The 26,008-nt window shown below is 48.4% G+C and overlaps 1 protein-coding gene across 6 annotated transcripts in view; it reads right to left on the bottom strand.

The window, feature by feature from the left end:
* The window catches only part of MID2 (midline 2), a 340,574-nt gene that overhangs the window by 8,172 nt on the left and 306,394 nt on the right, over positions 1 to 26,008 (bottom strand). For all 6 annotated transcript variants that reach the window (XM_084639504.1, XM_084639503.1, XM_084639505.1 and 3 more), the window contains one exon: positions 9,021 to 9,228. In XM_084639504.1, coding sequence (XP_084495630.1) covers positions 9,021 to 9,228 — 208 coding nt within the window. The remainder of the gene's footprint in view (positions 1 to 9,020; positions 9,229 to 26,008) is intronic.

The raw sequence follows: 26,008 nt of genomic DNA, 5'->3' as shown, positions 1-26,008 counted from the left end.
AGAATAGCTGGGTTATAAGGAATAACCAGCATGGATTTGTCAAAAACAAATCCTACCAAACCAACCTAATTTCCTTCTTTGACAGGGTTACTGGCCTAGTGGATGGGGGGAACCAGTAGATGTGATACGTCTTGATTTTACTAATGCTTTGGATACAGTCCCACATGGCACACTCATAAACAAACTAGGGAAATGTTGTCTAGATAAAATTACTATGAAGTTGGAGCACAATTTAGTGGAGAGTATGCTTATACAAATTGCAGATGACACTAAGCTGTGAGGGGCAGCAAGCACTTTGGAAGACAGGATTAGAATTCAAAATGACCTTGACAAATTGGACAATTGGTCTGAAATCAACAAAATGAAATTCAATAATGATAAGTGATACACTCAGGAAGGAAAAATCAAATGCACAACTATTAAACAGGGAACACTGGCTAGGTGGCAGTACTGCTGAAAAGGATCTGGGGGTTATAGTGGATCACAAATATGAATCTGAGTCAACAATGAGATGAAGTTGTGAAAAAAGGCCAATATTATTCTATGGGGTATTAACAGGAGTGTCATATGTAAGAAACGGGAGGTATTTGTCCTGCTCGGCACTGCTGTGGCCTCAGCTGGAGTACTGTGTCCAGTTCTGGGCACCACATTTCAGGAAAGATGGGGACAAACTGGAGAGAGTCCGGAGGAGAGCAACAAAAAAAACAAAAGGTTTGGAAAACCTGACCTAGGAGGAAAGATTAAAAATAATTTGGCATGTTTAGTCTTAAGAAAAGAAAAACTTTCTAACTACAGGGGAAGCTAAGCTCTGAAACAGGCTTCCAAGGGAGGCTGTGGGATCCCCATCACTGGAGGTTTTTAAGGGCAGGACAGACAAACACCTGCAAAGGATGGTCTGGGTTGACTGGGTCCCGCCTCGGGGCAGAAGGCTGGAGCTAGATGAGCTCTTGAGGTCCCTTAGTCCTATTTTTCTAGGATTCTGTTTCTGCTTTACCTGGGTTTGTATTAGTGTAACCCTGACACCAGAACCCTTTTAATGCCATTTTGTTGGCCTTTTAATGTCCTAGAACAGCATTTATCAAAGTTGGGGTGGCGACACAGTACTGGGTCATGGCATGTCAGGCACTGGGTCACTCTGGTCAGCACTGCTGACCGGGGTGTTAAAAGTCCCGTCGGCGGTGCTGCCCAGCTAAGGCAGGCTAGTTCCTACCTGTTTCGACACCGTGCTGCGCTCCGGAAGCGGCTAGCAGTGGGTCCGGCTTCTAGGCAGGGAACCAGCCAATAGGAACTGGGGGCGGTGCCTGTGGGCAAGAGTCGTGCGAAGCCACTTGCACACCTCCGCCTAGGAGCCAGACCAGCTGCTTGCCACTTCTGGGGCGCAGCATGGTCCATAGTGCCGGGACAGGTGGGAAGCCTGCCTTAGCACCCCCACTGCGCTGCTGACTGGGAGCTGCCAGAGGCAAGTCCATGTTCCAACCCTGTGCCCCAATCCACTGCCTCAGCCCTGAACCCCCCTGCAAACCTGGAACCCTTTCCTGCATCTGAAACCCCTCATCCCCAGCCTCATCCCAGAGCCTGCACCCCCAACCCAGAGCCTAGACCCCCTCCCGCACCCCAAGCCCCTGCCCCAGCCCAGGGTCCCCTCCCACACCTTGAATCCCTCATTCCCAGCCCCACCCCTGCACCCCAACCCTCTGCCCCAGCCCTGAGTCCCTCATCCCCAGCTCCATTGTGTTGCAGGCATCAACAATTTTCTTCAGCTGGGTCCCCAGAAAAAAAGTTTGAAAACCACTGTCTTAGAGCAGGAGGGAGGATGCATCCTGACAAGACGTTGTTGTTTACATGCAAGATTTCCTTCTGTGATGGATTTTTCTCTTTTGTTCAAATTTCATTAACCTTGCTGTGGGCATATTTGAATTGTCATCCAAGCAGCTTGACCCTGCCAGCTCCCCAACGCACACATTCAAAGGCAATGAAACCCAAGCATGCTGGATACAGTTCTGCCTCAGTGACAGCTGTGCATATCCTGGAGTCAGAAGTGCATGTGTCTCCACCAGGTATGAACCCAATGGCTCAGACTGTGGGTAATGAGGCCAAAGTGCTTGCTCCGTGTGCCCCTCTGCCAAAAAAGTAGGTATAAATGAATCTGATTCTGCAGCACTCTTGTAGCCTGACACAGTCTGGAACGTTGCTGATTGAAAAATGGTTGCCAAGCCATGGCGCAGGAGGCCACACATCCATGTACACTCCCCCACCCCCTGTCCTTTCACTTGCCAGCCCTGCTGTGCCTCACATGGCCTGCAGCATTCAGGAGCTGGCTGTCACTTCAGCTGTGCCAGAAAAATGCACTTGTTCTCTTAAAGGGAGAATAATCCCAGGGCGGCTTCTGCTCATCAGGCAGAGAGAATGATCTGTCCCCAACTAGAACGGCTTCTTGTGTAACTGCATTATGGGGACAGTATATTTGGATCCTTTAGATTAGAATACCTGTGACATGTTAAAAGGCTGACCCCCTGCCATGTTATTTAAAACAGCTGTAACACACTGCAGGTATATACTCATATTCCTAGCCATACATTTTACAAACAAAGATAAACCTGATGTGACTAATATGCAGCTCTTGCTTTTTGTTAATAAACTGGAAAGAGACACATTTTTGTGCAGAACAGCTGGCAAGTTTCTCTCTGCACTAGGACATCCCTGTAAGACTTCACCTGTGTTTGAGATCTGTTTCAAAAATGACTTCTGAAGACAGAGGAAAGATGGTTTAGTGACCAGGGCATTAGCCTAAGATTTGGAAAACTCAAGTTCAATACCCTACTCGGCCCCAGATTCTCTGTGTGATCCTGGGCAAAACCTTAGGTCTTTGCACCTCAGTTCTCTGACTGTAATACAGCCAGCATTGTCCCTTGGTACGGGGTGCTATGAGGGGCAATACCTTACAAGAGTGTTAGGTGCTGGCATACTGTGGTAATGAGGGTCAGATAAGTACCCTCAAGGGGGAGTCCTTTGAGGTTTCAAGGGTTTTGCCACTATTGAAGCCTTACATACATCACTATTAGGTTTTCTCCAATATAACCCAACCCTGATCCCTTTACATGGACTACTCTACATTGTGGGAGGAAAGACAGGGGAAAAACAGGAACAGAATGGACGGAATGCACGAATGGCCAAACACCCATTCCTGAGGATAGGTCAGCTGGCAGCCTGTTCATGAAAGAGCGGTTGTATTTCTCAAAAAGGCTTGAGTAGGAATTAGTGAGAGATGTGATGGTGGGTCCCAGCAATGTCTGGAAGATCTGAACCTTGCTTGGCTATTCATGCACAAATCAAAAAATTAAAGTACCCAAAAAGCAGGGCACACACTTGTAGCTGGGCTGTATTATCCTTCCTGAAAGGGCACCTTTGTCTCAACAACTCTCTATCTTCTAAGGGCAGAGAAAGGAGAAGCATCTGATTATTTTTGCCCCATCAGGAGAGCCTTGACCCTGAAGCATTCAAAGAGCTGTTGGGTTCCTCATTATATTCCAGCCAGGGAGCTAGCAGGTGAACTGTACAGGCTAGGAGTTTTGTCCAAGAAATAGCAGCCGGAGAAAGCACTGAAGCAGAAATGTCATGGACTGCAGGCATTTCCCTCAGGCCATCATTAACGAACTTGCCATTTGAAGTTTTGGCCACCAAAGAGCTATTTCATTTCCTTCTATTACTTTTTGATTTGCTTCTGCCAGCATAAGCTGGCACCTCTAGGTCCTTGATGGAGGCAGGGAATGCTGTCTGTGTTCGGCCGTGCAGGGGGGAGGAAGGGAGTTCGACACAGCTGTCTTCACACTGAGAAGCCCTGCACATCAGCAATGTTCATTTGCACCAAATCTAATCCTGTCCTTTCTGACAATGAAGTGATGGGACAAAGAGACACGTTTGCTTCGGGGATGGAGTTTGATTGGGTATTTGGGCAGGGGCTGAGCAGAGGGGAAATGGAGTATTTATTGAAGGCTGCAGAAAGCTGCAGGCCCTGCTGTGCCTTTGATCAATGCACCTTTTCTGTAAGTTTCTACGGGTATGTCTTCACTAGCAACATTAAAGTGCTGCCATGCACCGCTTTAACATGGCTGTGTAGTCACGGCACCAGCGCTGGGAGAGAGCTCTCCCAGTGCTGTAAAAAACCCACCCCCATGAGGGGAGCGTGGCTCCCAGCACTGGAGCACTGTCTTCACTGCCACTTTACAGCGCTGAAATTCAGGGGGCTCGGGGGGTGTTTTTTCACATCCTTGAGCAAGAAAGCTGCAGCACTGTAAAGTGGCAGTGTAGACAAGGCCTATGAGACACAAGGCTCCAGGCTCACTCTGAGTTATGGCTGTAGCCAACCCAATTATACTTTTGCCTTCTTTCAGCATGTGGCTGTCTCTTGTGTACACCTATGTGCACCTCTGTTCAGAGTCTGTGGTACTGCTGTATATTTTAAATGAACTTCTTCAGCTATAGGGACTGAATGACTCAGTCATCAACAAACCAACTCTTGGAACTGATTCATTTCTAAGGCACAGCCCCTAATAAAATTCAGTTTCCTGTGAAATAACTTACAAATCAAATTCCCAAGCCCCCCTCTATACAGTGTGACAGGTGAGTGAGGCAGAGGTCTTCCCTCAGCACTGCTAGGGTTAGGCAGGATATCTCCACATGCCACCTGGCACACACTGCAGGGTCTGGGTGGACAGGGCTGCGACTCCGTGTTCAGCTCCCCAGCCAGCAGACATGCTACCATTCGCAGCAGCCGCTAAGCAGCAACGGGTGAGGTAGGGGCACCCCAGTGGCAGTAGCTTGGCCTGCCTTACCCCAGCAGCAGACCCAAGGGTTGCCGTGTCAGTTCCCTCGTGGCTCTGGCCAAGGCAGGGCTCAGCCACACAGACTGTGCTCAGAAAGGGAGTGTCTCAAAGGCTGAGTACAAGTTCTCTTTGGGTGTGAAGGCACCCCAGGAAAGGAGACAAGGCGAAGCATGTCACTGGGAGGTGAGGAGCAGCAGCAGTCTCCGTCCCTGCACACCCAGTGCTTCAGCGGAGTGGGGAGAAGCTGCCCGGAAGGAGCCCTTGCTCTGCAGTGAGCTCAGAGCAGCTGGCAAGGGGGAATGAAGAATCTGCTGAGTCTGTTTGATATTTCTTGACATGGTCCCATTCTCATGAACTGCATTCGAAGGGTCCTTGGAGACAAATTCCACTCGCTTCAGCTCCAAGCCCATGCGCCAATTGTCCCCGACCCTGCAGCCATTTCTGGCCAGGGCCAGTGAGTGCGAGACACCACTCCATCATAATAGCAGCGTTTTAAACCCACCATGCACAGACATAAATGACTCCAGAGGCTGCAGGGCAACGAATAATCTGTTCATGTGCCAACTCAGGCTTGAACACACCACACTTGCACTCAGCCTCCAGCTCCCTCCAGCCTGCTCCTGGCCCTGCACAACTCAGTGAGAGTTGCTACTGACTTCACGGGGAGCAGGACCAGCGCCTCGGTACAGCTGGCCACCTCAGCCCAGGGTTGAGGGGATATTCACTCCAACCCCACAATAAACCAAGCCGTGCTTCTGAATGCTGGGATGACAACTCACTGCACACTCAGAGCAGCAAACACCCGCTCTCAGCACCAACTCACCAGCTGCAGATCTTGGGGAACCAGGAAAAGCAAACACCCTTTTACTGGGGTGCATACATTTAAGCATCACATAAAATAATCATTGCAGGCAATTACAGCCTCCCACAGTGAATTCCACTTTCCAAGCTTGACCTCGAGGCCAACCATCCAACCTTGAACCAGGGAGCTGACGGAAAGCCGGATCCTGATCTCACTCACCCTGCTGCAGCCACTCTGACTCGGCAGAGCAGCTGCTGATTTCGCACAAGAGGGTGCTCACGGATTTCTGCATTGAATCCAGTTCCCAGGCTTCTGCAGCTCCACCAGGGCAGCTGACTGAAGTCACCCTCTCCCGTGTCAACCCAGCCTGAACTCTCCTGCAGCCAGTGGGACTCTGCAGGGGAGCCCGGCTTGGGGTTACAGCATTTTGTCAGACACTCTCCGGGGGAAGCCAGCCTCCCCTCTCCACCTAAGCTATTTCAGTAAAGGCATGCAGCAGAGATCACATTTGGAACTGATGTATTGAGGCTCCCTATCTGCCATTACTCCAGCTGTTCTAACAACTGCGCGGCGCCTTCAGCCTATCCCAGGGCAGACAGATGGGAAATACATGGACCTTTGCATTTTCACTGACACGATGAAGATGTTTTATCCTGCTCCCTGAGGCCTGAAGCTTGTCACAGTGAATGAGGCTTGTCCCAAAGCAATGTAATGCAGAAGCATCCCCGAAGCACATTGATGGAGGGAGAGTGAACGACAACTAGTTCTTCACTGCCTGTGCCACTGAGTCCTGCCCATATGCACTGGCCTAGAGAACAGTGTCAGCCCCCTTTGCCCATCCAGGGGCAGTGATACAGACAGCTGCATGTTCTCCTGGGCAATGTAGCCATACAGATAACCCGTGCCTGGGAGTGCTCTCCAATTGTTAACCCCTTCAGTACTGGCTTGCCAGCACTGGCAGCACCTTTGGGGGAAGGGGATCCTGAAGGGCTAAAGCCAAGGTGTGCATGACTCCTTACTAACCCTCTGCCTGCAGCATGGCACAGCACATGTCACTCTGTCCATCCTACACAGGGCAGCAGCAGAGGCAGATTCCTGCCCGCGCCTTCCATCTTTACTCCCCTAGTCAGTCCAGTCCCTACCTCAGACCTTGGTGCCCTTCTGCCAAGTATCCTGGTCTTCCCTTCACATTGATACCCTCCAGCCCTCCTTCCTGCACCTTTGGTTCCCTGACTCTCCCCAGCAGCATTAGACTCCCCTCCTGAGCAACCTACTCCCCGCACTTCTTATTTCCTCTTCACTGGCAGCATCACCTGGCAACTGTCCCTTCTGATGGTGCTTCCCCATCAGTGATGTCGCTGCCCTCTGCCACACTCCTCTACTGGTGGTTCCTCAGTCTGGCTGCCCTCCTGGACCCAGAGATCCCAGGCAGGGGCATGGTGGCTTCCACCAAGCCAGGAGAGCACTAGGATTAAGAACTCCTGGGGTGTCCTCCCAATTTAGCAGGGTGACCGCCGGGAAGCCACTTCTCCTCTCTGAGCCCCGGCCCTGCAATGGGGATTAACGATACCCAGCCACCATAGGGAAGTGCTCGGAGTTCTGTGACCGATGGTGCCAGGAGACTTTGTTCTGATTACACATTTCCCCCGCTGGATTGTGCCATTCCACAGTACATTAGCTGTGGCATCGCGGTCGCCGCTTATGTAGCCCGCTAGTGAGTGTGTGTGACAGGTCCCCCCAAGGCCGATCTGCAGAGGAGATGAATTGTTCCAATCCCCCTCCTCGTGAGCCTGGGCTCTCTAGCTCAGGCTGTTAGCTCTGTAGGTCCCTGGTTCGATCCCTGGGGCACCAGCCAAGTGGGTGGCTATCATGCTTGCACCCCAATTCTCATACCCCCCTTGTGCAGGGACCACTGCATGTCTGTCCAGCATGGGCCACAGGAGGAGCTCCTCTGAGCTACCCCAGACATGCAGGGACCTGTAACTGACTCCCGAGCTCTTCTCAGATCTCTCTAAGAAACAGCTCTGGTCTTGCGGGCCCCACACGTTCAGTTCTCCCCCTCCGGTCCTGGCTGACCTTCCAGACTTTAACTTTGTAACAGTGTCTGTTACAGAAATGAAAGGCCCCAGAGGAGACTGCGGAGACAGAGAGAGCCTGTGGAATAGCAAACCAACCCCTGCTGTCCAGGCTGCCGCTGTCCAGGGTAGGCACTCCATTCTACGTTATTCTAACGTCCCTAGGGATGCTATTACCCTGAATTTCACCACTGCTGCCACCTAGTAACGAAGCTCTTCTCTCCTGGCCTGAAATTCCCAGTGCTGCAGTGTCAGTAACATGCAGCACCTGTGACACCACATGCGTTACGCTGTGACACTCCTGAGCCTTGTTTAGAAGGAGAGGCTGGGGCGCTAGACATGGGGAATGTGATCTATTGCTGCGGAGTGTCCCGAGGTCCCTTGAACAGGGCCCTGTCGTTTATGCACTAGCAGAACGTTTCTGTGATGGGTGCCAGGGAGGGCCCAGGCTGGGGTACAAATCTGTGAATTTACACAGCACGCGAGGAAACGACACACATGCTGGAGCCAGCAAGGGGCCCTTTCTGAGGGCCCCTTGAGACAGAGACAAGCTCTACAGATGGCAGGGCTCGGCTTGCCATTACACGGGGCTGCCAAGATGAGGAGGAATGAGACATTAATCCTCCAGGGGCCAAACTAAGGAAAAAGCAGGTCTTGTTATGGAACTCGTGAAAGGGGAACCTGCCGGCCATGCAAGCAGCAGCAGGTCCTTGTCGCTCTGAGTAAACACTCTGGCCTCAGGTAACACTCCTGCAGTGGCCGCGTGTCTAGGGCTGGCCCAGCAGCAACTTCTTACCCTTCAGAGCTGAGGCAGAGCCACAGACTCCATTAAGACACATGAGCCTTAGCCCATGAGCCCTGAGGAACCTGCAGGGCTATGGACCAGCAAGCTGGAGTCCAGCCTTGTGCATCTTCTGTGAAATGGCCAGTGGAGATCTTATGGGAGGACCTCTGTGACTAGGGCTGATGTCAGGCAGAACACACCGAGCGTGGCTTTATGTTCTGACAGGACTTCGCAGCACCAGCCGTTTCTACACTGCACCATGGCACCTGAGCAGATTTGACCCGAAAGCCTTTGGGAGGGGCTGTGACCTATCACCTGTACAGGGTTACTGCAGAGAGTCATTTTGCAGTTGGCATTAGTCGGCAGCTACAACTCCCTGATCAGTGAGAAAGATGGTAGGGAAAGCACCAGCCACTCCTCTATCCATGACACGGCTCTGTAAAGGGACTGTCCTTTCATTACACTGTCTCACAGTCAGTTTCAGGGCAGGGATAAAGGGGGAAGAAAATGGAGCACTTCCTGGCAGATCTCCTTACCAGGTTGAGGATCCCACCATCACTTCCCAGTAATGGCACCCGCTGTCGATGAATATGTTGCCTGCTGCTCCGTAGCACCCAGTACCGCTGAACCTCTCGGGTGTGTGGCTCTTTTTCAAGGAGCTCTCGTCCTTTTCCATCTGCAGCCCATCATTGGAGAGCTTCAGCTTCTTGTGAGCCATCTTGGGATCCAACTTAAAGGGCTGACCTGAAAGGAGGACAGAAATGCCGATGGTTAGTGTGTCTCCTTCCCTATCACACAGGCTGAACCTGAATTGCCTCTCTTCTGCCTGTTACACCAAGCCATGGGATGTGAGAAAGGCATCAGCCAGGGTACCTGGCCCTTCCAACCACATGCCAGAGCATTGATAAAAAGTACCATATATTCTTGGCACCCTCCAGGCTGCCCCCGCTGGCAGGACAAGGGTCAACCACGTGCCTCGCTAATCTACTGCCAAGAGCTGATTCCAGAGCAAAAGATCCCTCTAATACTAATAACAGCCCACGCACCACTTGAGTCCCATGTAAGTCATCGCAACAGGACACAGGCAAGAGCTAGGTGGTGTGCTGGCATCGTGAATTTATTTCATCTTCATTGACCTAATGCAGAGAAGGGAGGAATAGCTCGGAGGTGAAATCAGAAGAGATTTATGAAGTTGTGCTAGAGAGAAATAAGTCTAATTATAGTTGGAACAAATGCAATAATTAAAAAGAGAGCGAAAGCGTGGCCACTTAAGAATGGAGTCAAGCATTGCTCCAAACTGCTGGTCTATAGCATAGGGGCTGTTTTTACATTTTCCTTGAAGCCTGTAAATGGTTTCTCCTTGGTGTGGACAGGGTACGGGACTGGGACTGAAGAGAGCTAGGTCACAGCTCTGCTACAGATTCACTGTGTGACCTTGGGCAGTCACTTAAGGCTCCATGCCTCAGTTTTCCCATCTGTAAAAGGCAGATAAGGAGGCTGCCCCTCCTATGTAAAGTGCTTTAAGATGTATCCATGAAGGGTTCTGGGTAGCTGATGAGTGCTATGGTATTGTGTAATCATCCCAGCTGGGATGTTTGGGCGGGAACTCTCAGTCCTGGGGAACTCCCCCCCAAATTGTGTTATTTTGTTCAGACTTACTGCAGTAAACACAGTCCCTTTAACAGATGGGGAGCTGGTTCCAGATAATGGAAGTGGAGCCTAGGATGCCCTAAAGCAGTGGAAATCAAATCTAAGCATGATAAGCAGTTTGAATTGGTTAAAGGGTTTATTCTCTATTACAGTGGGTTTTCAACCTTTTTTCATTTGTGGAGCCCCAAATTTTTTTGACTGCAGGTGTGGACCTCTTTGGAAATCTTAGACATAGTCTGCAGACCCCTAGAGGCCTGCGGACCACCGACTGAAAACCACTGCTCTATTAGCATTAATGAAAGTTATACAAACATACTGAAAGGCAAATAGACTTTGAGTACTGGTACAATAATGTCACTGAAAAACAGAACTATCTAGCCAATCTCCACACACCCACCTCCCGCCGGTGCCATTTACTCCCTGCAGTATATGTTCAGTTATTACACATTGCAGGAAATATGCCCTTAGTTTCTCAGTACTTTTTCTATTGCCAGCTGAAAGTCTCAGCTCAGTGTCTTCTGCTCGCAGGCTGTGCCTTACACACCGCTCTAGTTACAGAAACAAACCAAAGGCGTACAGTGACATCTGGGTTTGCACAGGTTGTGGTCATAAGCATTGATACTTCCCCAATCCGGCGGCATCAAAGAGCAGGTGCTGTGGCACATGCACTTACAGAGAGAGCACTTCATTCTCAATTAACGGCACAGATTTTGAGGGGTTCTCTGCAGATCTTTTAATGCTGGCTTGAAACACAACTGAAATTTCTTTGTCATGCTACCAGCCGTCAGAATGCCAAACTATTTCCTAATTGACATGCACTCACTCTCCTGCTCGCTTTGATAAAAGCCTTCTAAAGATTCATTACAGCCAGGGACCATTTGGCCTTGCTCACGCTGATAAACATGGAGGAATCCAGAATTGCCTCTTCTGGGAACCAGCTCCACAACCGATTCAACAATAAGTGCTAATGATTTTCTGAAAGCCTCTGTTCTTTGCTATGCTGGGAAAGGTACGGTGCCCTGGCTATAAATGAACAGGATCAGATTCTGCACCAGGAAAAAAGGAATGACTCATCTGACTCTGCACAGCCTCATGGCAGGGCAAACTCACATGCTGACAGCTCTTGAGCCTGGCTTTCATTTGCGCAGGAGACAGGTTTCTTGCAAAGCGAGTGCCCTTGAATCTGGAGGGCTGGGGAATTCTGTGTTATCAACCTATGCAGCAGCATCCTGAGCCACAAAAGCTTGCACCAATCACCCAGATTCACCTCAGAAAAAAAGAGCGTGAATTTACTGCCCAGAAAAGCAAGCCCCTAAGAGCATCACCTTGAGTCAGGTATCATGTGGGCAGACACTGCTCATTTCCGCAGCGGGAGGCCAAGCGCAGCGTGCGTAGGCTCTGTGCAACCAGCTCTGCCAATGCACTGTAAGCTGGACATTCAGCATCCCCTGCTGTCCTAATCCGGCTTCCCACCTCCAGCAGATAGGCAGCTCGGCCAAAGAATCCCAGGCCTGACCCTCAGTCCTGCACTTTATTCCAGCCCAGTGGGCCTCACACACACAGCTGGCTGATGCTCCTCAATCCTGACCGGCAGCCCCCCCGCTGTTCCTGCCCAATGGGCCTCACAAACGCAGCTCTGTCACAGCACTCCAACCCCCTCTACTCCAGTCCTGGATTTACATACAGCATTTCCAGGGCACCTCAGCCCTGCCAGTTAAGTCCTGAGGCCCTCCAGAGCAGAGGGCTCCTGGTCTTTCACAGAGCTGCAGGACTCAGAATTAACAGATCAGTGGATCGTTAGGCATTTAGATTAAAGGGAAAACACACAACAAAACCAGGGCTTGCTGGGAAAAAACACCGGAGGGGGCAGAATGCATCCTGAGAGTCAAACTGAGATTCTAGCAGCTTGGCCCAGCCCGAGGATATTGTAGCAATAGCATCTGGACAGTGATTGGCACTAGACAGGGCATGTGATTACAGCATGGGACTGGCATTCAGGAGACCTGGACCCTGTTCTCAGCTCTACCATGGACGTGTGGAGTGAGCCTGGGTTACTCAATTCCCTCTCTGTGCCACAATGTCCCCATCTGTAGAATGGGTAGTAACATTTATCTAGTTCACAGGTGCTGAAAGGGCAAATCCATCGTTTGCAGGGTGCTCAGGTGCTGGCTGGGTGCTGCTGTAAAAATGCCAGGGTTGTTAAAACAAGAGTGGCGTTTGTAGTCACAGAAGGACTGAAATGAGGGACCAATGGGAGGCTGCACTGCAAGGGAGACTGACGCGTTTTCGTGATACTCTCTAATGGGCTGAAAGAGGCAGAGGAGCCGGAGACTGAAACACAGGCTCGCTAATGAGTCTCTTCACTGTTTAGAAAGCAGGCCATTTTCTTTTGCTTCAAACTTGAGCACAGATGACAAGGAAAGGAAGGATGGCAGCTGGAGATGGGCACTACTGATAGCAGTGTAGGGCTTCAACAGCAGCCAGACAGCAGGAGAGAGATGGTTATTGTGCTCGCAATGAACTGTACAGGAAGAAATATGAGCAGCCTATAATGAGCCATCCTTTTCCAGAACATAACCCGGCGCCATAAATCTTCTCTGCACAAACAGCAGTGGTGAGGAGGCGCTGCAGCTGGGCTAGCGAATCTGGACTGGCTCATGCAGAAGGCCGGCGGCATACACCAAAGGGATGGCCTCCCTTTGGATCTCCATTGAGCTGCACCCCCCAGGCTGTCCGGGAGACCCAGCAGAAGCAGAATCCCTAAGCGTATGTCTAGACTGCAATTAGACTCCAGGTCTTGGGCGTGCAGGGCTCGAACTAAGGGGTTGTTTCTTTGTGGTGTAGATGTTCCGGCTCAGGCTGGAGCCTGGGCTCTAGGACCCTGTGAGGTGGGAAGGTTCCAGAGCTTGGGCTGCAGCAGGATCCTGAACATCTCTACCGCAGTGAAACAGCCCCTTAGCCTGAGCCGTGTGAGCCCAAGTCAGCAGGCACGGGCCAGCCGTAGGTATCTAACTGCAGTACAGACATCCCCAAAAGGTGTGTCTACCCTGCAGTGGGGTGTGTGCTTCCCAGCATGGGGAGACAGATGTGCTTGCTCTGCCTGAGCTGGTGCTCTGAAAATAGCAGTGTAGTAGTGGCCTGGGCAAGGGACTGTGTACGTATCTGGGGGTCCAGGCGGGTTTGTACACAGATGGCTACCCTGAGCTGCTACCTGTGCTATCCTAGCTACACTGCTATTTTAACCCGCTTGCTCAAACAGAGCTAGCGTGTGTCTGTCTGCCCATGCTGGGAAGCACACTCCCAGCTGCACTGCAGACACACCCAAAAGCTCTCCCCTGCATCCCAACTCCTGACAACTGTCAGTTCTAGAGCTGACCGAATATTCCGTCCCATGGCAACTTCCAGTGTTTTAACATGTGTTTGCATCCTGAATGGGGATGAAAGCTGAAATATTGAAACATCGTGTGTAGCACAAAGTTCTGAAAATGTTTGAATCAGAAATGTCAAAATGTTTCACCATAAACCACAGAAACCTCCTGGGGGAGGGAATAATGTCTATACGAAAATATGCATCCTTCATGTTGAGAGCCGCAAACCACATCCCCTCTGCTAATATAACCATCCGGAATTCCAATTTTTGAATGAAGATGTTGAGTTGCTGAAGATCTAGAATGGGTCTCCACTCTCCTCCTTTTTGGGGACTAGGAAATGTGGGGAATAGAACCTTCTCCCTTTATACTGAGATGAGACGTGCTTTATTGACCCTTGTTGCTGGAGGGTTTGCCTCTTCTTGAAGAATCACCTCATGAGAGTGGTTCCTGAAGGGGGCTTGTGAGGGGCGGAGGGAGAGGAACTCCACGGCGTATCCTTGATGGATAATTTCTGAGATCCAATTGTCTGTCGTGATCAATTCTCAATTGTGGTGAACAGCATAAAATGGCCCCTGAAAATAATGGGGGAAGAGATGGGTGGCATCAGTGGTGCAAGGAGGGTCTTGACTAAGACATCAAAAGAAGCCCTTTGCAGGTGACCGGGCCTGGTGATAGAGGGGGCCAAGGCCTCTGAACCCTCTGCGGTCCCAGCAGAGGCTTGGCAGATGCTGGCAGTAGAACGTGTGAGGAAGAGGTTTACAGGTTTGTCTCTGGTGTTTCCTCTGTGGGGCTGGAATGTAAAACCCCAGGGAGCATAAGGTCGATCTCAAGTTCTGTAACAAGTGTAGGGACTCGTCTGTTTTCTTGTTTAAGAGATTTGACTCATCAAGGGAAGGCCCTGAGTGGAGTTCTGGACCTCTCTAGGGAAACTTGCCAATTGTAACCTAGAATCCCTCCTCATGAATATAACCAGTGGCCAGCCCTCTGGTGCCATATCTGCTGCCTCTACTGCACTAACTTGCCCTCCTCTATGAAGGACTGGAACTGGGCTATGTTTTCTGTGCAGAGCTTGTCCTTAAAGCCCACCAGCCTGGAATAGTTGTTCAGGTTGTATTTCACTAACAGAGCCTGATAGTTAGAGACATAAAATTGCAGGCCCACAGAGGAAAAGACCTTTCTTTCAAGAAAGGCCCAGCGTCTTTGAGCCCTTGTCTGTCAGGGTGGCCTTTGATGGTGTAACCTAGTCCTCTCTGCCTCTACCTCTAGAAAGTTGGGGGTGGGATGGCAGAACAAAAATTCCTTAGGCTTAGGAAATGCAGACGCCACTTCTAAGCACATGCTTGGAGGAGTGCTGCTCGTCAGTTGGGGTTGATGTACGGGGTGGGTCTCCTTGGCCTAAATCAGTGAGGGGCCTCATAGCCTTCTCCATCAGGTGTTTCCTTAGGCAAAGCTCATGAGCTTCATGAGTTCTTGTGGAAACAAGCAACACATATTGCACTTCACTGAGATCTCACCCAAGTAGTAGAAGCTGCGTTGGTGGTCATCACTGATCGAGAAGGAGTGAGAGGGCAAGAGATGCAGTTCTTGAATCCCGGGATTCTGGGCATTGTTCCAGACCACTGGGAGGGAGTCCCCAACCGAGGAAAAACAAGATACACTAACTATACGATAAAACTCTAATTATAGTAATAGGCCAAGAAGCATAACAAACTATTTACAAATCTATTTACAGGTTCTATCAAAAGCTGGAGAAATCTGTAGACACAGGATTCTGACTCAGGCTATGCGCTGGTGAGAAGGAACTGGAAAGGTGTTGGCCCGCATGACCTTCTATGCCCTCGGTAGGAGCACGAGGCTACCTACCATGCATGTGAGGGCCAATGGAGCGCTGCTTGTTAAAATTTCTGGACTGGGGTGCATGGTGCGCATCTGTACCCCACGTGTAGAATACAGATCAGGACCAGACCTTGAAGAAGAACCCAAAGTTATCTCTTTCATCTAAGAAGACAAAGGCACTAGTACCTTTGGGCCTTCGAGATACATCCTGACCGAAGAGAGGGTCAGCCACCATCTTGCTGGCAAACTATGGATGGGAAAGGCAATCTTAAACAAAGCCTTGAACCAAAACTTGCTAGATGAAGTTTTAGACTTTTAGATGTGTGTTTTCACTTTTATTAGCTGGTAACCGTTTCTAGCTCCTCTGGGAAAAGTTGCACATTCTTCCCCCTGACAAAATTTAAGTTTTTTAATTGAAAAGCCAAAGACCAAAACACTTTCTGCTGTTGGCATATAAAAAATCTTTGCCAACCTGTTAAAAATGTTCAGTTTTCAGTTGCCAAAAAATCTGTTTTTTTCAAAGAAAACCTGAAAAGTTTCTCATGGGCAACTGTTTTCCTCCAAATGGGTCCAATTATTAATATTAACAATCTGCATTGCTGGAGTGCCCAGAGGCCCCAGTAGGACTGGGGTCTTACTGTGCTAGGTGCCTCTACCACATGAGCTAAAAGCCAACTGGCTGTTAGCTAAGGCTGTAAAGCAGACTCATTAATTGCTCTCTCCTAAGTGGTCTTGGTGCCACTAGATGGGACAGAACACCATACCCAGGAGGTGTGTGGGTTACATACACACCCTTTATGGCTCTCTACTTGCCCAAGCTGTGCCTTCCCATCTACACTGCTAAAAATAGCAGTGTAGTGTCTCACTGCTGCCAGAGCCTTTCCCTGCTGCAGGGAATGACTCTGGCTGTGAAGAAAGACTCTGCCAGCTCCCCATTGTTGGAGCCTTCCACTGCAGCATGGAAAGACTCCTGAAGCGGGGCCTTTCCCCGCTGCCTCCCCTCTGCCAGAGCCTGTTACCGACAGGTGTAGCTACACACCTCAGTGTGGATGCAGCTTGCTTTTCACTGCAGTCTATAGCTACACATACCCTACACGCCGCTGCCAGTAGTATGTCGTGTAGCTGTAGCCTTAGCTAACTAAATAAAATTACCTCGGTTTTTGGAGTGTTCCCTGTACTAACCATAGGGAAGTTAATAATAATGGTGTAATTCTCAGCATCTTCACTCAGTGTTTCACTTTGCACCCCTAGATTTCAAAGCACTTCGCAAAGGCTGGTGTTCCTATCTCCATTTTCAGCTGAGGAAACTGAGGCTCAGGAAGGTGACATGACCTGGCTAAGGTCACTCAACAAGTCAGTTGCTGAGCCAGGAATAGGGAACACTGGAGATACTGGGCTAACATCAGCCAGTCTGGAAAGCTGAGTGTGACCTCGGTAATGTAGGTCATCTGCTATAGCCTGTGAAATTTGGTGCCAGTGAGTGTTTATGTTTCACAGTGTCCGATTTGCAAGATAACTGAGGTGAGAGGGCTAAAAATAATGCTGCCAGTTGGAAAAAGGCCTATTCTCAATGCCCCCCCCCAGTTATTTTAATATTTCTGTATCTTTTTCCTGCAGTAATGGAAAGAGACAAGCTCTTCACAAGTTAGAGCTGAAATTCTTCACTCTGTCAGGAAAGAGACGGCCACGTTTGTTGTTGTAAAGATGACCTGATTGGGAAGTGAATACAAACAAATGGTGCCAAACCTTGGCCTCAGATTTAGGAGTGTGACTCCTAGCCCACGGGCTCCAAGTACCATCCACAAAACAAGGATTGACACTGAATATCACAGTTACTGAGCAGAGAGGCTGGTATCGCAAACCCTGCTGTTGGTGCAAGGGCATTTCAAAGGGATGCTGTCTTGCAGCTTAGCTCCAAAATCTGACCTGCCTTAAAAAAATACCTCCCTGGCGCTAGAAAATTAAACAAATGAACAGGCTCTTAGTCACCTTCCACCTCACATCCACTATCCTGTGACCCCTCCCAGCATTCACCGAACTTACAGTGGCACCTGCGGCACATTACACTCTCCATTAGTGGAGGGACAATGAGCCATCCTTAATGACAACCAAGGCTTTGGAGAACTAAAAAACGTGTGAACATCCAGGGATTTCCCCCGGTTCAGGAAAACAAAGGTTCAGCTAATGGAGGTTTGGATAATGGTGTTTGTCCTACACCTCTCCATAGGCTGTGCTCAGATGCCACTGAAGATCTCATACAAACAAGGAAGTAAATACCAAGAGCTATTTGATTTTTACATGCATCTGAAACAGCACTATCCCTGTCTCCTAAGGGACACAGAGAAGTCAGCAAAGAAAGAAAAGAGGAGATATAAGCCACTTCAAAGGTGCTGCTACAAAGCAAGAGAATAAAACCTTCAGTGCCAAAGGGCTGCAAAAAAAGGTAATAGAATGAGATTACTGAGCGCTGGAGAGGAACCGTTAGATGCCATCCAGTCACTTGTCTTGCCCCCAGGGCACAGGGTAAAACTATTTCCTGCAGTATATTCTAGCATGGCCTTTTCACTCCACAAGGGAGAATGCAGGCAGAGCAGCATCTCTGCTCCCCCTGCTCACTGTCCCAAAGCTCCCCGCCCTGCCGCCGCTCATACCCCTGCTCTCAAGTTAGCAGACACCTCCTCATTCTTGATGACACGTCTTCAGTACAGTGCTGCCTGTCAGGAAGCTAGGAGTTATGACAGCTTTTGCTGTCAGATTTGATTAACATCTATCCAGTCCTGTCAGTCAGGTAGCTTTGATGTCACAAAATTCAGCTGGTTGGACTATTCCCTTTAGTGCTTAAGTTCTTTGTTCACACGCGGCCCCTATGCAGGAAGCCAACCAACTCCAAGGCCAGATACTACAAGGATGCAACCTCTGGGCTGTTTATTATTTGAATTTTACTTTCCTTCCCTGGAGTGTTTCAGGAATTGCAGAAATGTACTGAACTCAGAGGAGGAAATCCTGGCTGGGTTTATGGGTGTGCTGGGTTACAGAGGAAAGAGGGAGTTTGTTTTTTCCTAAAGAGTTGCTGATGCCTCAAGGAAAACTTTGAAAGTTAATTAGGAGGGTCAATGACACAGAAACACTGATGGAAATGTAAGGACAGAGGAGAGTTTGGATTCCATGCCAGGCAGACGTAGGATTCTTGCCCATCACCATGGGTAGCTTCATGACCATTAATAGCAATGGTAGCTATGCAAGCTAAAACAATCATAGGGATGGCAAACTGATTGCCAGCTTGAGTCAAAGACAAGCTGATTGCCTGCTGAGGTCAAGAGAGGATAATTCCTTGTACAACCAACAATATTATATAATTGGTTAAGATGCAGTGTGGGGAGGGATTCTCCTTCCTCTGAAACGTCAGGTATTGCCATCTGCTAGCACACAGGATAGCTGGACCTTTACTTGCGCGGGGGGTAGGAGGGAGGGGAAGGAGGAGATTATCAGCTGAACATGAACTCCAATGGCCAAAAGAGCTACAGTAAACCTCAGAGTTATGAACACCTTGGAAATGGAGGCTGTTTGTAACTCTGAACAAATCATTATGGTGGTTCTTTCAAAAGTTTACAACTGAACACTGATTTAACACAGCTTTGAAACTTTACTATGCAGAAGAAAAATGCTGTTTTCTCTTTATTTTTTAGTAGTTTACGATTAACACAGTACTGTCCTGTATTTTCTTTTTTTTCTTTTTTTTTTTTTGTCGTCTCTGTTGCCTGATTACGTACTTCTGATTCCAAATGAGGAGTGTGGTTAACTGGTCAGTTTGTAACTCTGGTGTTCGTAACTGAAATTCTACTATACTGCAATCCTGGGATGTATAAACAGAGGAACCTTGAATATTTGGCACTCATGCGACTGCTGCTGGAATACTGTGTTCAGTTCTGGTGCCCACAATTCAAGAAGGATGTTGATAAATGGGAGAGGGTTCAGAGAAGAGCCACAAGAATGATTAAAAGATTAGAAAACCTGCCTTATAGTGACAGATTCAGAGGTCAATCTATTTAGCTTAACAAAGAGGAGGTTAAGGGGTGACTTGATTTTGTCTATAAGTATCTATGTGGGGAGCGAATAACGGGCTCTACAGTCTAGCAAAGGTCTAACATGATCCAATGGCTGGGAGTTGAAGCTAGACAAATTCTGACTCACGGTAAGGCATACATTTATAATGTTGAGAGCAATTAACCACCGGAACAATTCACTAAGGGTTGTGGTGGATTTTCCATCACTGACAATTTTTAAATCAAGATGAGATGTTTTTGTAAAAGCTCTGCTCTAGGAATCATTGTGGGGCAGTCCTCCGGTCTGCGTTATACAGAGGGTCAGACTAGATGATCACAATGGTCCCTTCTGGCCACAGAATCGATGAAGCTAATCCTCTATGACAAACCTCAGGTTTCTCATTATGTACGTGGTATGGCAGGGAGCACTGATCCCTGTGAACGAGAGAGACATTTTACAAACATTTCAGCACAGGAGCTGGAAAGTCTGTTGTGTTCCTTCTGGGGCTGACCTCTCCCCCACTCTGAGACTGCACCTCTCTTCCTGAGAACACCAGAGACACTCCCAACTCATCTATGGGCTCTGACTCTCAGCTATACCCAGCAAAGCAAAAGCATCAACCAAAGCTCTCTCTAGCCGGCTGGGCTGTCCCTACAGGATCTCGCCGTCTCTGCCCCTACTTCCCTCAGCCTCAGAGAGCTACTCCAACCCCTCTTATACTTCTAGATTGGCACTGACTAGACACCCCTGACAACCTCAGTGTGACATTAGAAATACCCTCTGCATCCCAACACTGAGCTTGAGCACCTGACACCTCAACAGAATAGCCCAATGTCCTTATGTGTGGGCCATGAATCTGTCATGCTATCGCCGGGGTACACTTCATCCACACCTGTAATGCTGCAGAGATGCTGGGTGCAGAAATAGCTGGATGGAAGCCACAGGGCACCGTCAGGGTAAAACCCTCAAGGCAGGATCATTTTAAGACGTCTTTTTCAGCACCTAAAAGGGTCTTTGTTTCAGCATATGTTGGGCTACTGCAGCCTGCTCTGTCCCTTCCCTGTCCTTTCATGTGGGCACATGGACATTGCCTGTCAAATTAACTTGGTGTCTCAGAGAGCACAAAGGCTCCTGCTGTGCCGGGATCACTGACTGGACAGGCACTTCACTGGGTATTGAGCGCAGTGCCCTCCTGCTGGCTGCACAGAAAAGCTAGAGAAAATTCTCTTCAAATGCCTTGCTCATTTCCCTTGGGATTGTACTTCAAAAACCAGCCTGGTTTTTCATTTGTTCTCTCAACCACAACTGGAAATATTTCCCTGCTCAGCTTGTCTGCAGCTTGGATGGTTTTTCCTTCCCTTTCGAGTCTATTTCTAACCTGTCTCTTTCAACGTACATCTCATTTGTAAAGCTTTGGGATTTCTCGTTAATTAATTTCCAAGGTAACTGCTCTGAGATGTCCTCTTGTTTTGAAAGCCCAAGATACTCAGGTCTCTGCCATTTCCACTCACTGGTCCCAATGCATTCCATGTCTCCATCTAAATCAAAGCTCCTTGAAAATATGACACTTTGAAACTGCTTTTGTCTTTTAAAGAAATATTTCTTTGTCATTCTCTACAGATAATTTCTCACTCTGCTTCACCTCCCTGCAGCTTAATTGCATGTGTTTCAGTTCCATTGTGGCTGGGCATTAATATTTAGACCAGGAGATGTGTTTTTCCGTTTACCTAAGCAGTACTTTGTCTGTGAGACAAAGATAGTTAATGGGCCAGTCAGTGTACCAAGCTGTCCTTTCCTTTTCAGCACTCTGGCAGGGGAATAATTTACAATTATGCTCAGCAGGATCTGCTATCCCACTTGTCATGCCAGCAGAGGTAAGTCCAAATGGTACCCGCCTCCTGGCCTGTACAACCAACACTGGGCAATGCCAACATGCCACAGCTACACACTCCTTAGGGCGTTGGAGATCAGATTGCCAGTGATGTCTAGCAAATCCCCCCGTCAATAGGAACTGCATGCTGTCTCTTTACAAGGAACTGAACCTGAAGAAGCATCTATTTCTGAAAACCCATAAAGTAGGAAGGGTTAACAACAGGCTTCCAGTTGGCCCAGCTAGGCTGGTGGGCTTGGTAGAAGCTATGGAGCTGGACTGGAGCCCCAGACAATCTCCCTCTCCTATTTATGCCTCTTCTGTAGATTTTAAGTCTGGGAACCAAACCTTGGGGTATGCTGAGCAATTGCCACAGGTCCCAGCTCCACTGGTATATGCTAGCCCAGACTTTTGGAGATGTGTGCCAGTGTGGCCTCATTTGTAAAGCACCCTATTATGCAAACATGCCAAGGCTCTGCACTTTACAAAGCTTTCAGACTGTATCTTCATTTGGCTCCTTCTGTTCCGCCTGCAGAACCAGCACTGAAAGAGCACTTACTCACTCAATTGTTCTAGCTCTATTGATTCCAACGGAGAATGAGTAAACGGCGACTCTCTTCATTAAGCCTCTGCCATTTTGCTGGGAAGAGGCATTGTGTTAGGTTTTATGACTGTCACTCTCCTCCCTAGCTATCAGCATGGAAATGATGCTTGAATTTCTTTGAAGGCACAGAGAGCCAGACTGAGCAGAAAGTGCAGGACTGCATGTGGGCACAGCACCATGGGAGCCTACCTCCCTTTGGGGGTGCAGCATATCCTCCACCCACCTTCAGGTGGCTCTTTAGATGGCTCTGCCCTCTACATCTTGGGGAACAGCAAAGGAGTCAAGACTAACGCCTCCAGGAGTCTTGATCCCATGGCACTTCTTCAGGAGGGGAACACAGACCCCCTGCCGTAGTTTGGAATTGGGACAAAAACCCTCCTGAGGTCCCCTGGATTTATGTCCTAGAGAGAAGGCACGGTGAGAAACTGAAACCCTGATCTAGGCCTGGCTTTCAATACAACATTGCCCAGGGAGGATCTGGGACTCCTACGTCTAGGAGGGATGCAATCTCTGGGGCTCGAGCATACACCCATTGCGGTCTGCATGGCTGAAGCACAAACCAAGCAAATAATCGCAGGGTAACTTGACGCAAGCAGCACACACCTGAGGCCCTTCTTTTCAGCGCTTTTTCTTGCCTACTTTAGCTGGAGAGCAGAACCAACAATGTTCCAGTCCTGGTCAGTCAGCTAAGAAGTCAACGATTCTGATTACGCAGAAGTAATCAGGATGCAAAGCCTGGCTGATGAGGCTTCTCTCTGTCAATTTACATCCTTATACATGGCCCAGAGAAAGATGCTAAATCCCTTAGCATGACACTCAGAAGCCTGAATAGATAGGCATAAGACCAAAATAAATGGCTGAAACACTTGGGTGCCCTATGCGTCTGAGGGTGCACGAGAAAAAAGCAAGCAAGACCAGGCCCCTCAGCATGGTATGCAAGCCCACAACTGTCTGCTATGCAGTCAGAAAACTAACTGGTGAATGAAGGCTGCAAAGCAGAGAACAGGATTGAGAGTGGGCATGAAAACTGGTGATTATCTTCCTCTTCTCTGATGCTATCTTGGAAGAGGAAAAACAGCTAGATAGCAAGGGAGTCGCTGAATAACAGAAACACAATAAAACTATCAAAACATACAAATCTCCAAACAGACTCCCTATGGATTTGCTTGTTTAGGGATTGCTTGAAACATAGCATCCAGCTCCTCCGAACATATGTGTGTTAACAGAAAGATCTTAGAGAACTGGTGCTCACCCAGAAGAGCTGCAGACCCCATGGTGAATCAACTCCCCCGAGGATGAGATCAAACTTTCAGATGTTCCCAACTTGAATTTCAAACAGGTTTAAAAATTATTGAATAATACATGACAGCAGTTGAATTGCTATGATCAACTGGTTTGCTCAGAGTATAATAGCTGGAGAAGGATGGTGATAATGGTGGTTTATGTCATGTGTGTGGCAGGCGAGTGTGAAAAGGTGCATCCTGTGTGTGGAGCTATTGGGATCCTCATACAAGAGACGGGAGCCATTCCTTAGCATTTGACTGGTGCTTTATTGTTACGTTAGGATAATTTCTTGGAGTCTGAAAACTGGACCAGCCAATGCCTTTGTCCCAAATGCAGATAAATCTCAGCCCTTAATGTGAACCCACACCAAACAAAGACCCACCCTGGCCCGATACTCAGACTAGTCCCTGCGTGAAGTGCCGCTACTGTAAATCCAAACTGGAACCACTGCCATAGAGCCAGCCTATGAGGGTGTTTAGAATACACACTTCCAACTGTTCCTAAAATCAACAGATAGCCCAGAAGGGCTCACCTGCCAAATGGGGCAGTGGCCTTAGAGTCACCTGACACATTTCGTTTCTGAAGTGAAGGCATTTCTCTGTGTACTCCATCATCACAATGCACTGTGAGGCAAACAATGGAAAGTGGGTCTGATTCCTTCAGCTCCTAACCAGATGTCAGCTTTTGTCTCAGTTACAGCAGTGTAAGTCCAGAAAGAGGTTAGGGCTTGTCTACACAGGGAAGGTGACTGGAATAGCTATTCTGGGACTACTCCTTGTGTGGATACTCATATTTTGCAAAAGCTATAGTACTTAAAATTCACACCCTTCCTTATTCAGGAATCACCTCCGCAGAAAGACAAACCCTTAATCTGGGCTAAGAGCAGAACCTGGGGCCCTTCTAGCTGTACTATTCATTTCCATTTTCCAAATAATGTTATGATAATTTCCACTTCTTGTGACTTACAGAAAACCAGCCCATGGGACACACATTATCATAGCCCGGAGCTCATCAGACATTACAAAGTGATGCATAAATATCAACAGGTGGAAATGTATCCTCAGCATGAGTCAGTAGAGGGCTAAGCATTTAAAGCATTGGACAAAGCTCCACCAATAAAAGCCATCTCCCCTCTATTCCCTTCAGTACAGGAGCCGTGGCTTTCTCTGTATTCTGTGAGGAACCCAGTGCACTTTGGGATACTTAATGGGGCTCAGGGCATGTGCTTACTACGGAAACATCAGCTTTCCACCCTGTCTTAAAACCAAAAGAGACCCTCCACACTAATTGGTTTTACATTCTGACCAGTTAAGGAATGAGGATTCAGTGGGAGCACTGATGCTGTTGCATTCTGGGAGTTAATATCTGTCTTCACAGGCCTTAAGTCTATGGTGGAATCTCTGAAAACACCACTTCTGAAGCAGAGAGTAGAATCCAAAATAGGTTAACTGGTCATTCTTTTCTTGTACGACTGTTGAAATTTTTCTGAAGTGACATCATTTGTGAAGTGTGTGCTCTGTTATAATTGGCTGTTTTGAAGAATTATAATAAATTGCTACACACAGGGTTCTACACTGACAAATACAGGAAGGAGAAATAACCAAGAGTGAGCTACTACAAACCCAATACAAAGTGGTAGGCTCTTCATACACAAAGAACAATACATTTGTTTGTAGTGTGCAGCAAATAGGCCTATTAAGACCCACAGGAGAACCTTAAAGAGACAGGTTCCTTCGCAGGGCATTGTTCATTCTCTGCATGCTCAGGAAATGGCAACATAGTGGAGTTTATTTATCTGTTACTATATATTGTTATATAAAAAAAAATAAAAACACAGATAAACTATGTTAAAAGGACATTACTAAGATTTCAAAGTCAATCACTGAAAAGTGGAGAAATGACACAATTATGGTCGCCTGTGCAACCTTAATTCAGCCCCTTTGTGCTTATGCTTTATAACGCAGTCTTACATGATCACATACTATTTTTTTTCCCACAGGACCCTTTCTTCCTTCACTTAATTAGCAGCTATTCAATATTTTTTTCCCCTTCCCACTGTTCAGTGTGTGCCTCCTGCTTTATTTACTGCACACTATTCAAACCCTGCTGTGACGGCAGAATCATTAATTTCCTCCTGTGCTTTTCTGAGGCACTCATCACGACACTCTCTGAGTGCTTCATCAACATTAATTTATTTTCACAACACACCCGTAAGATCCCCATTTTACAGATGAGGTACTGAGGCAGAAAGATTAAAGTACCCATTTTGGGTACCCAATCCGAGACACCCTGGACCTGATTTTTCATAGCACATGTAAAACTTTATGTTCAAAGCACAGCTACCATTGACTTCAGTTGCAGCTGTGGGCGCTCAGCACTAATGCAATCAGACACCAGGGTCTCAAGTTGGGCACCCAGCAAATTAAGAACAGACAGTGACCAGTTTAAGTGACTCACCCAGCATCACACAGGAGCTCTGTGGCACAAGCAGGGATAAAATCCAATTCTCCAGGGCTGCATTCAACTGCTTTAACCATGAGACCAGTCCCAAGCTGCCCCCTGCCTGCACTCAGGTTCAATCTCTCCACCTCCAGCTCCCAGTCCCAGTGTCTCTCCTCCCCCCTGCCTCCAGTTCCAATCCCATTAGATTGCTTGTCCCAAACTACTCCTTTCCCTGCCCCAGTCCAGCTTTTGCCCTGTCGTCTGGGAACTCACATCAGATTGTTTCCGGCCTGGGCTCCAATAGGAGGGTCACTGAGAACACAGGAAAGACAGGCTCCCAGCTCTTCAGTTCCAGCCCAGATCCACCCCAGCCCAAGGCAGCTGGGAGCGGGCATTACAGGGAAAGTCCAGCATTGCTCCTGT

This window comes from Lepidochelys olivacea (genome assembly GCF_965140295.1).
Source record: "Lepidochelys olivacea isolate rLepOli2 genome assembly, chromosome: 9".
NCBI classification, from domain to species: domain Eukaryota; kingdom Metazoa; phylum Chordata; order Testudines; family Cheloniidae; genus Lepidochelys; species Lepidochelys olivacea.
The sequence above is the reverse complement of the archived record's forward strand: the minus strand, read 5'-3'. Positions and strand labels throughout refer to the sequence as shown.